This window comes from Fukomys damarensis, unplaced genomic scaffold (genome assembly GCF_012274545.1).
Source record: "Fukomys damarensis isolate Sample0158 unplaced genomic scaffold, DMR_v1.0_HiC HiC_scaffold_17, whole genome shotgun sequence".
NCBI lineage: Eukaryota > Metazoa > Chordata > Mammalia > Rodentia > Bathyergidae > Fukomys > Fukomys damarensis.
Window position 1 is genome coordinate 33,137,112 of NW_022900929.1, and position 14,147 is coordinate 33,151,258.

Sequence of the window (14,147 nt, forward strand, 5' to 3'; positions counted from 1 at the left end):
AATGAATGGAACACACACAAACTATGAGAACACTTATCAAGACAAGCCTTGTGAAGTTGCTGAGAGCAGAATTAGGCATTAGCCTCTACCTTAGGCTTTAGATGGAGAAACTTGGCAAAGCTCCAATACTCTGCATTTTCAAGGGGCAAAAGAATACCTGGCAGGGGCTGGGGGAAGTTGGGGGATCAAAGACAACTGCCTCCTTAGTATTTAGTTATTAAAACAAGTTTGAAGGTCTCCAGGGGTCCTGGCTGAGGCCAAATGGGGAGGGTAGGACAAGATAGGTGCAGCTTCCCATCAACAAGGGGCCTTCCATATGGGAACCAAGGTTCAACAGCAGGCCCAAGGGCTGCTCCCAGCAGAGGGTGTGGCTGATTTCATCACCACCTTCTGCCCTTCCCTCCTGGTTCGTAGCTGAAGGCATTGGTAACCTCCCAGGCTGTGGAGCTGGTCACAGACATCCAGTTGGGGGAGCCAGGCACAGCGCAGCTGAGGGTTCTTTTCCTGAGAAGGTGACAGCACGCGAAAGCAGAATTGGTCTTGGACAAAAGTAAGCAGCCTGGGAATCCTGACTTCTGGGAGGGGGACCTTGGGAAATGTACAACTTCCGGTGGCTCTCCTGCGGGAAGGATTGGATCTAGGGCCATTTGGATGTCTAGAAAACTGGCTTTATTTTATAGGTGGCACAGCTTGTTCAGGTGGGGTCATCTAAGGGAAAATAAGAGATCAGGGAGCCTAGAGGGGATAGCAAATTATAAAAATGGTTGTTCAGAGTCTGCTAAGGGAAATGGCAGTGTTCCAAGAGAGTAAAGGCAGAGGCCTCAGCTAGCAGGGGAAAGCTTCTTTGATGAAGTGAAGTCTGCAGGAAGAGCAGCCAGAGTCGGGAGTAGCGTACACTCGCACACACGCATGCACGCACCTCCAGCACCTGAAGCAATGCCAAGGGCTGAGAGTACAGCTCCGCGGTGAAGGGCTTGCCTTTTACGAGGAGGCCCTGAGTTCAACCGCCAGTGCTGCACAAATGAATGAAAGACGAGTGAATGAGTGAGTAAAACAAGCACAGCAGGCAGCCTGAAATCGACTGTCTGAAATGCGGAAGCCCCTTGCTCTTTTTCTCCGTGTTGCAAACATCTGCTCTATGAGCTGAGTCTGGGTCGCTGCAGCAGTTCCCGCGCCTGCTTCCACAGGACTCCTGGCCTTTCCCACTCCCCTCTGTTGCTCACAGGGCACTGTGGCCCCTAACCCTTTCTCGCTCCATCTTTCCTCTCCACAAACCCCTTCCACTCCCACTCCAGGGGAGCCCGCAGACTGCAGCGCCTTTCTGGAGCTCTCCAGAGGGGACACAGCCATGGTTCTGAGCCTCCACCTGGGCCGGTTTCTTTTCTAGAGGACATTTGTGTGAGTTGTGTAGTTTCTGATCTCCTCAGGGATAAAGGTCAGCTCTTTATGTGCCTCAAAGCTTCTCCTATGGTGCCTCTCCAACGGGGAAAAAGAGAGGCTTGAGGGTTTAAATTACTTGTCAAATGCATGAAGGGGGGAAAAAAACAAAACAAAACAAGAGTATGGTTGTTCCTTGGCATCCAAGGGGAATTGGGTTCAGCGCCATCCCCAGGATGAATGGGTTCTCGGGCTGGAAGAGACTGTGCTGAGGGGCAGAGTGGAGCAGAGCTTCACTTTCCACGTCTTCTCTCAGAAACAAATTCCTCAGCCCATGCTTAGAGGCTTAAGGCAGAAGCTCCTTTTCTTTTTTGTTTGTTTTTGTTTTTTGTTTTTGAGGCAGGATCTCATTATGTGGTTGAGACTGACCTGGAACTCACTATGTAGCCCAGGTTGGTCTTGAACTCACAGCGATCCTCCTGCCTCAGTCTCCAGAGTGCTGGGATTACAGGCGTGCGCCACCATGCCCCAGAAACTCCTTTTCTTAAGTGAAATTATACCTGGGACAATGGGAAATTTCAGAGAGGGATGGGGAGGAGCAGGAGGAAGTGAAGATAGGTTCTCTTTGCTGTGAACACAGAAGCAATTGGGTCTGAAATCCTAATGCTGACTCGTTGAAGGGCCTTGGTGGACAGGAGGAGGGAGATGGAGCCTGGTGAGTCCTGCCTGCTGGTTAACCTTTCTGAGGTGTGAACTCAAGATGGGGACGTTTGGAGAGAGTAAGGAGGGAAGAGGAGAGACAGGCGTGTCTATACTGATGGTGTATTCTAGCTCCCTCTTCCTGTTTCCTCACCTTCGTTTGGACCTTAAAGTACTAATCATCTGTTCACTCACATTCTGTCCTGAAGCCATATACAATCTTTAAGAACTGGGCCCGGGATGGCCCTGGGAAGTCTGGACCTGACATACATTCCCAGCCCTGTTCCTTCCCACAGGACAGCTCCATTAATCGTTCAACCAACTGCGTCCAAATGATGCTATCTTATACAAAATGGTTCGCTTTACACAAATGAGAGCACATGGTACATATTATTTGATGACTTGATTCTTAATAATCCTAACCATATGTCTTGGAAATCTTCCCATGTTAGTGCAGATTAGCTTACCCAAAATTTCTAGTAACTTAGTTTTCTTTTGGGGTATGTTTATTTAATACAAATATTAATTTGTTTAGTTTGTTTCTACCTCTTCCTGGTGGATACTTTGATCATTTCTAATATTTGCTTTTATAAAGAGTGCTGCAATTGGTGGCCTGGTTGATATAACTCTGCATATGTGTGCAAACATTTTTATATCGTAACACTTCTGAGAGAACAAGTGGTGAAGCAAAGGCAATACCCACTTCGAGTTTGCATGGATAATCAACACATTTTCTCTAAAAATTTTGTAAGACTTTGTATTCCCACCATCAGTGTAGGAAACAGTCCCTTCCCATATGCCCTCAAAAAATAGGTTAGTGTTAATCTTTTCAACGTTTTAATAGATCATAGGTGGATCTCATTACAGGTTTAGTTGCATTTCTGTGACTATAGCAAGGCTGTCTTCTCAGTATTTATAACAACTTTTACATATTGTGAATAATGATCTGTTGTGCGTGAGAAAAAGGCCTAATGACTTAACTGGTGCAGTGCCCTGGGAAGCTCTTCTCTGGCCAGCAGCTATGGAACTGCTGGGAACCGAGTGTGGACAATAAAAACAAAAAGCCATTCATCATATAGACACTGGTAAACAGCAATGATATCCCAAGGAAATAATCTAGTAGCAAGTGATTAGCTGAAAAGTAGATGCTTCAGAGCCAAGCAATTGCCAGGTAGGGAGACAAATCTGCTGAGTCCTGGAGCTGTCGTCATGCTGAGCTGCTTTAGGACATCTGCTTTTTTTTTTTTAACATCTTAGGAAGAGGAGGCTGAGATGGGGCTCTGTGTGTGTGTGTGTGTGTGTGTGTGTGTGTGTGTGTGTGTGTTTGTTAAGGGGGATGGAGCTACACTGGCCCTTCAAAATTTTTTAAATTTTTGTGAAAAAGTTCTCACTAAGTTGCCCCAATTGAGCTTGAATTAGTTGTGATCTTCCTGCCTCAGCCTCTCAGAGTGATGGGATCATAGGTGCATATCACCATGCTTGTGGCTTTCATTGTGTTGTTTTGGACCACATGGGTGCTGCACAGAAGCCCACTGAGGGGGAGTAAGGATTTCCCTGATTCTTCTACTAGAATAACTCCTCTTAAGGTCTGTTTATTTTTCCATTTGAAGAAAGCATAAAATTCACTTGGGTGGGGGCGGTTGGAGAGAAAAGTCTGAAAACCTCTACAGCAGCCAGAAGTGAAGAGCAAAGTCCTGGAGTCGATCTAGCTAGATTTAGATTCCAGTCCTGTCACCTGTTGGGGTAGGTGACACTGGGTGAGATACCACACCTCAGTGATGATCATGCTACTCATCTGCCACATGGAGCTGACAGTCCCTCACTGATAGAAAAAGGGATGCATGTGAAGCCTGGAGTTTAGGAAGAATCTCTGAATATTAGTGAGGTATAAAACTACCGTTGCAGAGACTGAGATGCCCCAATGTTCTGAAATGCTCGAAAAGGATTTCAGGGAGGAGGTGGCTGCTGAGTTTTGCTCAAAGAACTGTCCCAGTGCAAACAAAAAGAGGTTAAAGAAGGGCAGGTGCTGACCAGAAGTGGACATGATGTATCTGGGGCCCACAGTGTGAGTAAAGACATTTTTATGGGCCATTTTGGGATAAGATTGAGGATATGTTAGGACCACACTCCGGAGAGCTTTGAATCCTCAACTAAGAAGAAATTTGGATTTGAAATTTCAAGTAATAGGACATATGCTTATTCTTGAACACTTACAGAGGCACAGAGCACTATAGTAATCTCACCACAGAGATTACTTTACATGCTTACACATGTAAATCCTTTCACATTTTTAAAAAAGGAAAAATAATGAAATTATTTTTCAGCACTGAGGATTGAACCCAGGGCCTTTGTACTGAGCTATATCCTCAGCCATTTTTCTTTTCTTTCCTTATTTTTTCTTTTTATTTTTTTTTTAGGTAGAGCCTTACTAAGTCAATAAATTGCCCAGGCTGGGCCAGAGCTTGGAATCTGCCTACCTCAGCCTATCAGAATGTTGGCCTTATAGGAGTGCCAGGCTAAGAATGAGGTATTTGTAAAAGCCCCCAAACCTATAATGATAATGAGAAATGCAGAATGAAAAGAAGCTGGAATAAACTCAAAGATAAAGGCAGAAGAAGGAAGGGAGCTGGCTCCACCAGGCATTTGGTGACAGGTGCCATTCTGTCTGCTGCCTGTGCCAGGTACAACTTACTCTTTTCTGTCTTCTCCCCAGCACATCCAGGCCTCTGTAACCAGCCTGACCTTGGACCTTTTGCCTGACTGGTCTCCCTTCACTCCAGCCAGGGTCTTGGGAAGCTCCACAAGTGAAGGCATCATATTGATGAGTCTGTCACATGCCAGCAATGCCAGTCTTTCACACAGACAGAGTAGACCCTGGTCTCCTCTCCCAGCACCTGTGCTTAAGTCCTCATTAGACTTTGAATTTGGCTGTTTCGACAGAAGTCTCACTGTCTTCATCATGGCTGAATTAATCTGAACTTATAGCTTTGATCCTGCCACACTAGCTCAAAAACACTGTCTTTAATCAGAGTAACAATTTCCCCCGAATACAAAAGGAAAAAAGGAAATCTGGGAAAACACTGAATATCTTTTTCACAATCACCACTCAAAGATAATCTGTAACATACCATAGTTCAGTCATTTTTCATTTTTAATATCTAGGGGATTCTTTTCTCCTATTCTTTGTGGGTGCTGTTAATGGCTTTTTCAGTTACATCAGATTAGAGGCACATAGTTTACATATCCAGCTCTCATTACAGAGTATGTAGGTCACACTGAACATTCTTATGCTTACGTTATTGGAAACAAATGATGATCTTAGGGAAAAAAGTTCCTAGAAGAGCAATTTATGAGTCAAAGGTATTTAGGTTTTAAGGCTTAAAAAACATTTTTTCTTTTACAAGCCAAGTGTGGTGGTGTACATCTGTAATCCTGGCAAGTTTGAGGCCAGCCTGGGCTACATAGTGAGTTCAAGGACAGTCTGACCTATGTAGTGAGACCTTGTCTCAAAAACATCAATGAATAAATAATTTTTGGTGACACAAGTTGATAGATTGCCCTCAGGAGAAGTTGTCCCGTGTCAGGGATAGATATACTCATCTCTACTGAACCAAACAGGAGTCCTCCGCTGGGCTCCAGACCCTCCTCATCCTGGCTCTATGCCTTCCAGACTTGTCTCCTCGCCTCCCTCAGCCCACATCCCTTCCGCATGCACAGATCCTCCCAATCTTGCTTGCCCCACAGGAAAGCACCATGGACAATTTTCCCAATTGCTTCCACTTAGTACTGGAAGACATAAAATTGTTTATCTTACATAAATGAAATTATATAAAGTGTATTTTCTGGTGACTTACTTTGTTTTCTGTTGCTGTTGTTGTTGTTGTTGTTGTTTTGAGACAGGGTCTCACTATGTGGTTGAGACTGACCTGGAACTCATTATGTAGCCCAGGCTGGTCTTGAACTCACAGTGATCCTCCTGCCTCAGCCTCTCAAGCGCTTGGATTACAGGTGTGTGCCACCATGCCCAGCTATTATTTTGTGTGTGTGTGTGTGTGTGTGTGTGTGACTTACTTTTTAAAAAGTCTTAATCATACACCTTTGAAACTGTTCAGCCTATCAAAAATTTCTAACAACTGAACAGTTTTCAAATCTAGCATATAAGCATAATTTCTTTCATGCATCTATTAATTTATTTAGTTACCAACCCTTATTGATGGCCATTTAGGTTGTTACTAATGTTTGCTCTTGTGCCCACCAAAATAACTAGATACATGTGAAAATATTTTTTGTATGAAAAATGTCTGGAAGATCAACTATTGGGTCAAAGGCAATATTCACTTTGAATTTTTATGGTTATCAACTGATTTCTCTAAAAAGTTTGCATGTGAAGGGGCAGGGAATTTAGCTCAGTGGTTCTACCACCTGCCTCACAAGCACAAGGACCCAAGTTCAATTCCCAGTACCAAAAAAAAAAAAAGTTTGTATGAATTTACTTACACTCACATTGTCCTTATGTGAGAAATCCATTTCCATATGCCTTCAGTGAAAGATTATTGTTTTTCTTTTAAATATTTTGAATAGTTCACTATGGATCTCATCATTGTTTTAGCTTGCATTTCTATGGTTATAGCAAGGCTGTCTTTTTTTTTTTTCTTTTTGGTACTGGGGATCGAACTCAGGACCTTGTGCTCGTGAGGCAGGAGTCAGAATCACTGACCTAAATCCTGTCTTCTTAACATCTACATACACGTTTATTTATTATGAATAGTAATCCTTTGTTCCTGTTCTTCTGTTGGATTACTCCTTGAACCTTATGTACACAAAAGTTTGTCCATTTAGCAAACATCACTGAGTTCCCACCAGGGAAGGCAGGAGGCTGTGAAGGTCAAGGGAGAGGCTGTGGAGAGAATTTGCCTGGGCTTGGACCCCAGCTCCGCCCAGAACCTTCCTTCACATTAAGATATTAACACTCCACCTGAGCGGCTGTGGAAATGTCGATGATCGCAGACCTGTAAAATGCTCCAGACAGTGACCGGCCTATCTTAAGTGTTCCAGGAACATAATCTGTACTTCTGAAATTGGGTATCAGCCTTCATTGTAGGAATGGGTGATTCAGGTTCAAGAAGATGACAAAGGTCTCAACTTCTGTGGAACAGATTCTGTATGTTATTAAATGCTCTGCAGAAAACAAAGAAGGTGGTATGAGGGTGGGAGGTGAAGTTTCGTCTTCCACAGCCACAGAAAGCCCCATGTGGACCCAGAAGCGCGAGCTATCTCCAGTTTTGCTTTTTCGGAAGATACGAGGAGTTTCTCTCTCAGAATTCCTCACAGGCAGATGACTATTTTAATGTCTCCTGTGTTGTTCAAAGGCTGATAATATATCAGGATATGACTTGGTCCTTTATAGGATCTGGTCTTTGTGTTAATCAAACAAGCACAAGGAATTTCACATCTGGGGCTTGCCTCTCCTCTGACTCATGGCGCTAACTGCTGAGGAACTGTGGCCAAGTCAGACTTGTAGGTGCTGACCAGTCTTTCTAAATGCTGCTGGATTTCCTGCATTGTTGAGCCTCTTCTGATCCTCTCAGCTTTCTTTCCTGGCTCCCCTGGAAGTCCTTCCTTTTGTTCTCTTAAGTCATTGTCTCTTTAACATGAAAAGCCATCAGGGAGCCAAATGCATAATTATATTAAGTGGAATAGAAAGAAAACTTAAGCGCCTAATGGAGAAGACATTCCCTCCGTGCACTGCGATTTTGGGCAGAGAGGAAGACACATTGTTCCAGAGCTTCCCTTTCCTTTACAAACCGGGAGAAGTCTGGGTAAATGCAACAGCGCTGCCACCCTTGGGAACTATGTCAAGCTGTAGACAGCAGCCAGGAAAGGGCTGTGCTGGGGGCCTGTGTAGGCTCCTACATGCTCTTTACTACCATTGGGGTATAGGATCTTTCAGGGTGGGTGCGCTCTGGAGGGTGTAGGGTGCAGAGGCTTCCTGAGAGCTCAGTGATCCAGCTATGAGCATTTCAGACCCTCAGAAACAAGTGAGATGCACCTAGTTTCCAACTGGATCAAGGCCAAGCCAATTGTCTGCAAACCTTTGACCATGACCTGGAATTTACACCGAGGCCCAGTTGCACATAAAATTATCATCGCTCTTCTTACGTGCAGTGCATTATGATCTCTTCTTTTTTTGGTCACCTTGATTCCATAAACTATCAATGTGTCTGTCAGTCCCAATATTTTAAAAATACCATTGAATAACTCAAAGACATCTCTCTGAGATCTTTCCCTGAATGTTCTCTTTCCAATGGCATATCTCCTTAAATGTCCAAATTACACGAAGAGGCCTAAGAACTTTGTACCATTTGACCCAGTAATTTACATTTGACGAATCTACCCCGAGGAAAGACTGTCCCTACAGTCAGAGCAAAGGACCTTTGCAAAGGTTCTGCTTTCAGTCAGACATTTGGCACACTTGTGGGGAAGATAGAAATACAAAAGATGGATTTGACTTTTAGACTATGATGACTAGTTCAACTTCTTTATGTAAATATTTATATGTATTCATAGCTAGTATTGCTCGATAGCCTACTATGAATCTGGAGAGATGCTCTGAGAATACTCCATCTGCCTCAGACTTTAGCCTTAATGCTTCTATGCCCAAGGATTAAGACATGGAAAACAGTTTAGCCAATCTGTCAATGGCAAAGTAAAGCATCCAGATGAAAGAATTAGGATTCAGAACATTGCAGCAGTTAGGAAAGAGGCAAAACCAGAGAATCTATGTGGAGTTCAAAATGCAAAGGCCACACAAACCATGGTGGTTTTCCCTAGGACGCTGGTCAGCAGTGTCCCTGGCTGTGGTGACTCCTACAGTCATGGCAACAGAACATCCCTGGCATCACCAGTGTCCTCCAGAGAACCAGATCTCCCTGTGGAGAATCCTGGGGTTAATCTGATATTCTACTCAGGAAAAGACATAATGGGTTTTTTGATAGCGAATGCAATGTAGACATTGCCAGCAAAAATAGCAAAGCAGACCCATTCTGAGGTTGTACTGTTACAGCTACTACGAGTGGCTAATAACTGCTGAATGCTCACTCCGATCTCTCACACAGCAAAGATTTTCAGTGTATCCTCTCTTATGCCCATTTGAACTACCGGAAATAGGAATATACAGTGGTCTCTCTAGCTTTCAGACAAGGATACTGATGTCTAGGGACATTAAGTGACTTGCTCAAGGTCCCACAAGCAACTTGTGGAGGTGGTGACCTGGGGCTGTCACTCCACAGCATGCACACTTGACCACTGTACTCTCAGGGTTTCACAACTGCAACAGTAGGCACACACCATATACAGTGGCCATTGTCCTCCTCATAGACCTGGAATGGCTGAGAAGTAAGATGTAAGCTGTAAACTCCCCAGTCTCCTAAAGCAGGAGCTTGTCCATAGTTGAGGACTTTGCCTCCAGTCAGCCCGTTGACTTCACTCACAAAATTCCAGTTATGCTCATTTCTTCTCATGTCAGGGTTGTGGAGTAACTTTCAGTAGCTGGAGGCCTCGGTCTTTTAGTACTGTGGCTCCAGGTGTGGGTGCAGAGGTCACCGGGACTGAGGTCCTCCCCATTCCTTGCCACGGGCCTACTGAATGAAATCAGGAGACAGCGAGGCTCAGAACTGGATGGGAATCTTACCTAGGTCAGAGCCGGTTTCCACAGAAACGTTTGAGACTTGCCGGGAGCTCCTGAGCGCAGACTGTCCCAGCTGGGCAGTGACCCGTGCTTCCCCTCCCCTAGTGGCAGCATTGGAGCTCAGGTCCGTGGACCTGCACAGTGCCAGGAACAACAAGGGACACCACACACAGGAGATGGGCGGGGAGCGGCTCATCCTGCGGCGCGGGCAGCTCTTCAGCCTCCGGCTGAGCTTCAACCAGCCCTTCCAGCCCCACCGTGACCACATCACCTTCGTGGCTGAGACCGGTGAGCACCACAGGTTCCACAGCATGGGGATATTTGCACAGTTCATTTCAGGGTCCCTACCTTCCCTCTCTTCTCTGGGAACCCCAGGACCTCCATGTTCAGTACCCAGGTAGTGCTGGTGAGGGAGGATTTGGCAGTTCAGCACTGTGGCCATAACAACCAACCTTTAAAAACACTGTGCTAGTCGGATGTGGTGGTGCATGCCTGCAATCCCAGTACTCTGGGAGGCTGAGGCAGGAGGATTGCAATTTCAAGCCCAGCAGGGGCAACTTAATGACTTAGCAAGGCCCTGCCTAGAAAAAAAAGAAAACAAACAGTGTGTAAAACTTCACACACACATGTGACTCTGTTTAATACCCACAAAAGAGTTTCAGGTAGGTACCATTATGATTCCCATTTTACAGCTTTTAAAAAACAAAACAGAGGCTCAGAGATCTTAAGTGGTTTGCCTGTAGACATCCAGTGATCACCAGAGCTTTACACCAAAAGGCTTAGCAAGTGTTGGGAGGAAGTGAGGAGCCTTTTGGGCCCCAAGGAATCTAATGCCACATAGATTTCTGAGCCTCCCTTGGGGTCATTTTCTCCTGCCCAGGCCCTGAGCCCTCGGAGCTGCTGGGGACACGAGCCACCTTCTTCCTCACGCAGGCACAACGCAGGGATGTCTGGAGCGTGTCTGACTTCTCAGCTGACTCCACCTCTCTCCATGTCTCCCTCTTCACACCGGCCAGCGCAGTCATTGGTCACTACACGCTGAGAATAGAGATTGCTCAGCACCAGGGCCACAGGATGACCTACCCTCTGGGCACCTTCATCCTGCTGTTTAACCCATGGAGCACAGGTGGGACTGGCTCCTGGATGTGATGGATTCTTCTGTGAGGGTCCTGAGAAGGGCTGGAAGATACACTGTAGATAGATAGATAGATAGATAGGTAGATAGATAGATAGATTCCCATATGTTCTTGCTAAAGATCATCTTTAGGAAAAGTTTTTAATGGCATGATGAAAACACTTCTGGTGTACAGTATGATCTTGCCTATATTAAATATATGTGCTCAAGAAGAGAGTGCACAGCATACTGTGTTTTAAAATATAATGGTGGGGTTCTCTGAATAGTGGGAGTGAGTGATTTCTGTTGCCTTTCTCTGTCTATCTGAATCAGCCCTGTTCAACCCACAGCCTTTTTTTTTTTCTTTTAACTTTACTTTTACCCTCATTTCTGTGAGTAAAGAGGTGTTGCCTTGGGCCACATATGAAATAGTTAATATAGTTCATGTATATAAGTAATGTAACTTCCTTTAAAAATATTTTTGTTATAACATTTTAGAAAAAAAAGAAGGCAAAGAAAGGGGGGATGCAGGTTGAACCAGATATATTTTCCAAGTCTGTACAATAAGCTTGAAACTTTTAACATCTATACTTTAAATCTTTTTAAAAATATAGATTATATTGCTGTCCTCTCTAAAGAACTACAAGGTAGACTTTTAAGAAGGCACCATCCTGATTTCCTCTACCAGCGATCCACTATCCCTCCTATTTTCCAGAAAAAGACCATCATTACAATTTTTTTAATTTTATTGCTCTGCTTCTTGGTTTGGGGTTTTGCTCCCTCTACCACTTCTCACTGCCCAGAGGACGATGTATACCTGCCGAGTGAAATACTGCTGCAGGAGTACCTCATGCAGGATTACGGCTTTGTCTACAAGGGGCATGAAAGGCTCATCAACTCCTGGCCCTGGAACTACGGGCAGGTAATGCCATCTGCTGGAGGTGGGCTTGGGGTGGGCTCATCGAGGCTGCTCCTAGGAAGGGTGCTGGCAAAGGCCAGTGTGTGCTGGTGATTTCTATGCAGTGAGAGGGGCAGGGAGGCACCTTTCCTTTTTAGCGTGTGTGTGTGTGTGTGTGTGTGTATGCATGTGTGTGTGTGTGTTAAACATAATCAAACTAGAACAGCAGCTGTGATAAACCTCCACATAGGCATTTCTCGGTTTCTTATGGTGAATCTTCCTTCATCTATTCCCGGAGTTGGCATGGGCCAGATGTGGCCTACTGCACAGGGAAGAAAAAGTATTACATTTCAAAATTGCCTAAAAGAACCACCCACAAAAAAATTTAGTGACATTGAAAATTATATGAAGTTCAAGTTTACGTCCATAAAGAACGCTTCATTCGTTCCCTCAGATGTTGTCTGAGGGTGTTTCCGGTCGCAGTGTGGAGCTGAGTCGTGAGACAGAACCGAGGCCTGCCAGGGCTGAGAGACTTACCAGCTGCCCTTCCAGCCCTGGCCAACACTCTTACATTTTCCTAGTTGGTGGATTCCTTTGAAGCAAATTATAGATACATATAATTTAATCTAGTAATACTTCAGAACATGGCTCCAAGAGATTGTTCTTTCTGAAAAACTGATCATAACTTAAAAAAAAAAAAGAACACTAATTTCTTAATAGCATTAAATAGTTCAGTCAATGTTCAGAGGATGGAGGCTGTGGACAACTTTTCCACTCACAAACATCGAGCGCAGTGAGTGTGCTTTCCCCTTCCTCCCACCCCAGTCCTGGGCACAATCTCCAGGGGAAAACATTAGCCTTCCTGAGAAAGATCACATTTCCCCTGTCCAACAGTGCAACTTGCAAGGCTCTTGTGAACTGGGATGGATTCCAGTGCAGTTGGTGGCCAGAGGGTGGAGACGTTCGTCATAAACCTTCGCCGGCCTCCTCCAGGGCTCACAACATCCGCTCTGAGCTTCTCTGCCTAACTGCAAGACTCTCCACCAACCTCTCTCTCTCACGCTCATCTGTCTGACCTGTTTCTGCCCACACAACCCTCCAGACAGGAGGCCTCCTGAGTTCCCGGGGGCACACAGGCTCGCAGGCCTCGGCAACTGTACTCTCTCCTCTCCTCCACCAGCCGGGGTCTCTCACCCTGCACTCTCTCTGTGAGTTCTTCCAGACCAAATACAGCCCGAATTTGATTTATAAGCTTGTCAAAAGCAGACTGTGTCTTATGTTTAGTTCCCACTTCCCCGCCACGTGCATACACACACCGTCGTGAAAAGTCTGTAAGGGACTTGACATTTCAGAATCCTAGTCCTTTTTGCTCTTCTTTCTTTTCTCCCTTGCAATGCCTCGGAAGTTTGAAAAGGACATCGTAGATATCTGCTTTGAGATCCTGAACAAGAGCCTGTACTTCTTCAGGAACCCAGCTAAAGACTGCTCCCAGCGGAACGACGTGGTATATGTGTGCAGGGTGGTGAGCGCCATGGTGAGGCCACAGTCTTTTGTTGCTGACCCAGGACAGTCTGAGTTTCGCTGGGAGGGCACTGCGGACCCTGCCTGCCTGTCCTTTGCAGATCAACAGCAATGACGACAGCGGTGTGCTGCAGGGGAACTGGAGTGAGGACTACTCCAGGGGCACCAGCCCACTCGAGTGGAACGGCAGTGTGGCCATCCTGCGGCAATGGTCTGCCCAGGGCGGGAAGCCCGTGAAGTACGGGCAGTGCTGGGTCTTTGCCTCTGTGATGTGCACTGGTGAGTGACGAACTCTTCAGTCCTCATGACCTCCTGAGGCCAGGCTGCGATCCCCGCAGGCCCATCAGCACATGGGTCATTCCCCGGGAGCTGACCTGCTCAGTCCCCCCATGGCCTGCTGGGTGGAGAAGGAGGCTGTTAGAGTGGTCGCCTGAGTGAGGCATTTTCAGTTGCAAGGCAGAGGTGTCATGGCTGCTTTCTGCCCTGTGCAGAGCTCCTCAGCTCACAGTGAGCCTGGAGTCAGGGAACAGGGAGGGGCATGTGGAGGTGCAATAGGCAGTCTGCCTGACCTTACCTGAGGTTCTCTCTGAGCAAGAGCTAGGAGGAGCTGTAATTAGAGGTTAATTCTTACCTTGCTGCCCACAACTAAGAAGCACTGCTGTTGTATGCGCTGTCATCTATTTACAATTTACTGCGGAGCTGTTGCCCAGATTACCTGTGAAGATGAGGGAGAGCACACCTGTAATCCTGGCACTCTGGGAGGTGGAGGAAAGAGGATCTCAAGTTTAAGCTGGGTCTGGGCAACCTGGCAATTTAGTGAGAGACTCTGTTAAAAAAAAAAAAAAGAAGGG

General features: G+C 45.8%; 1 protein-coding gene across 1 annotated transcript in view; it reads left to right on the plus strand.

The window, feature by feature from the left end:
• The first annotated feature begins 507 nt into the window (after positions 1 to 507).
• The window catches only part of Tgm7 (transglutaminase 7), a 23,234-nt gene continuing 9,594 nt past the window's right edge, over positions 508 to 14,147 (plus strand). Inside the window, exons 1-6 of the mRNA XM_010624817.2 lie at positions 508 to 550; positions 9,869 to 10,051; positions 10,644 to 10,889; positions 11,681 to 11,799; positions 13,181 to 13,309; positions 13,398 to 13,575. Of these exons, the coding sequence (XP_010623119.1) occupies position 550; positions 9,869 to 10,051; positions 10,644 to 10,889; positions 11,681 to 11,799; positions 13,181 to 13,309; positions 13,398 to 13,575 (856 nt within the window). The 5' untranslated portion in view covers positions 508 to 549. The remainder of the gene's footprint in view (positions 551 to 9,868; positions 10,052 to 10,643; positions 10,890 to 11,680; positions 11,800 to 13,180; positions 13,310 to 13,397; positions 13,576 to 14,147) is intronic.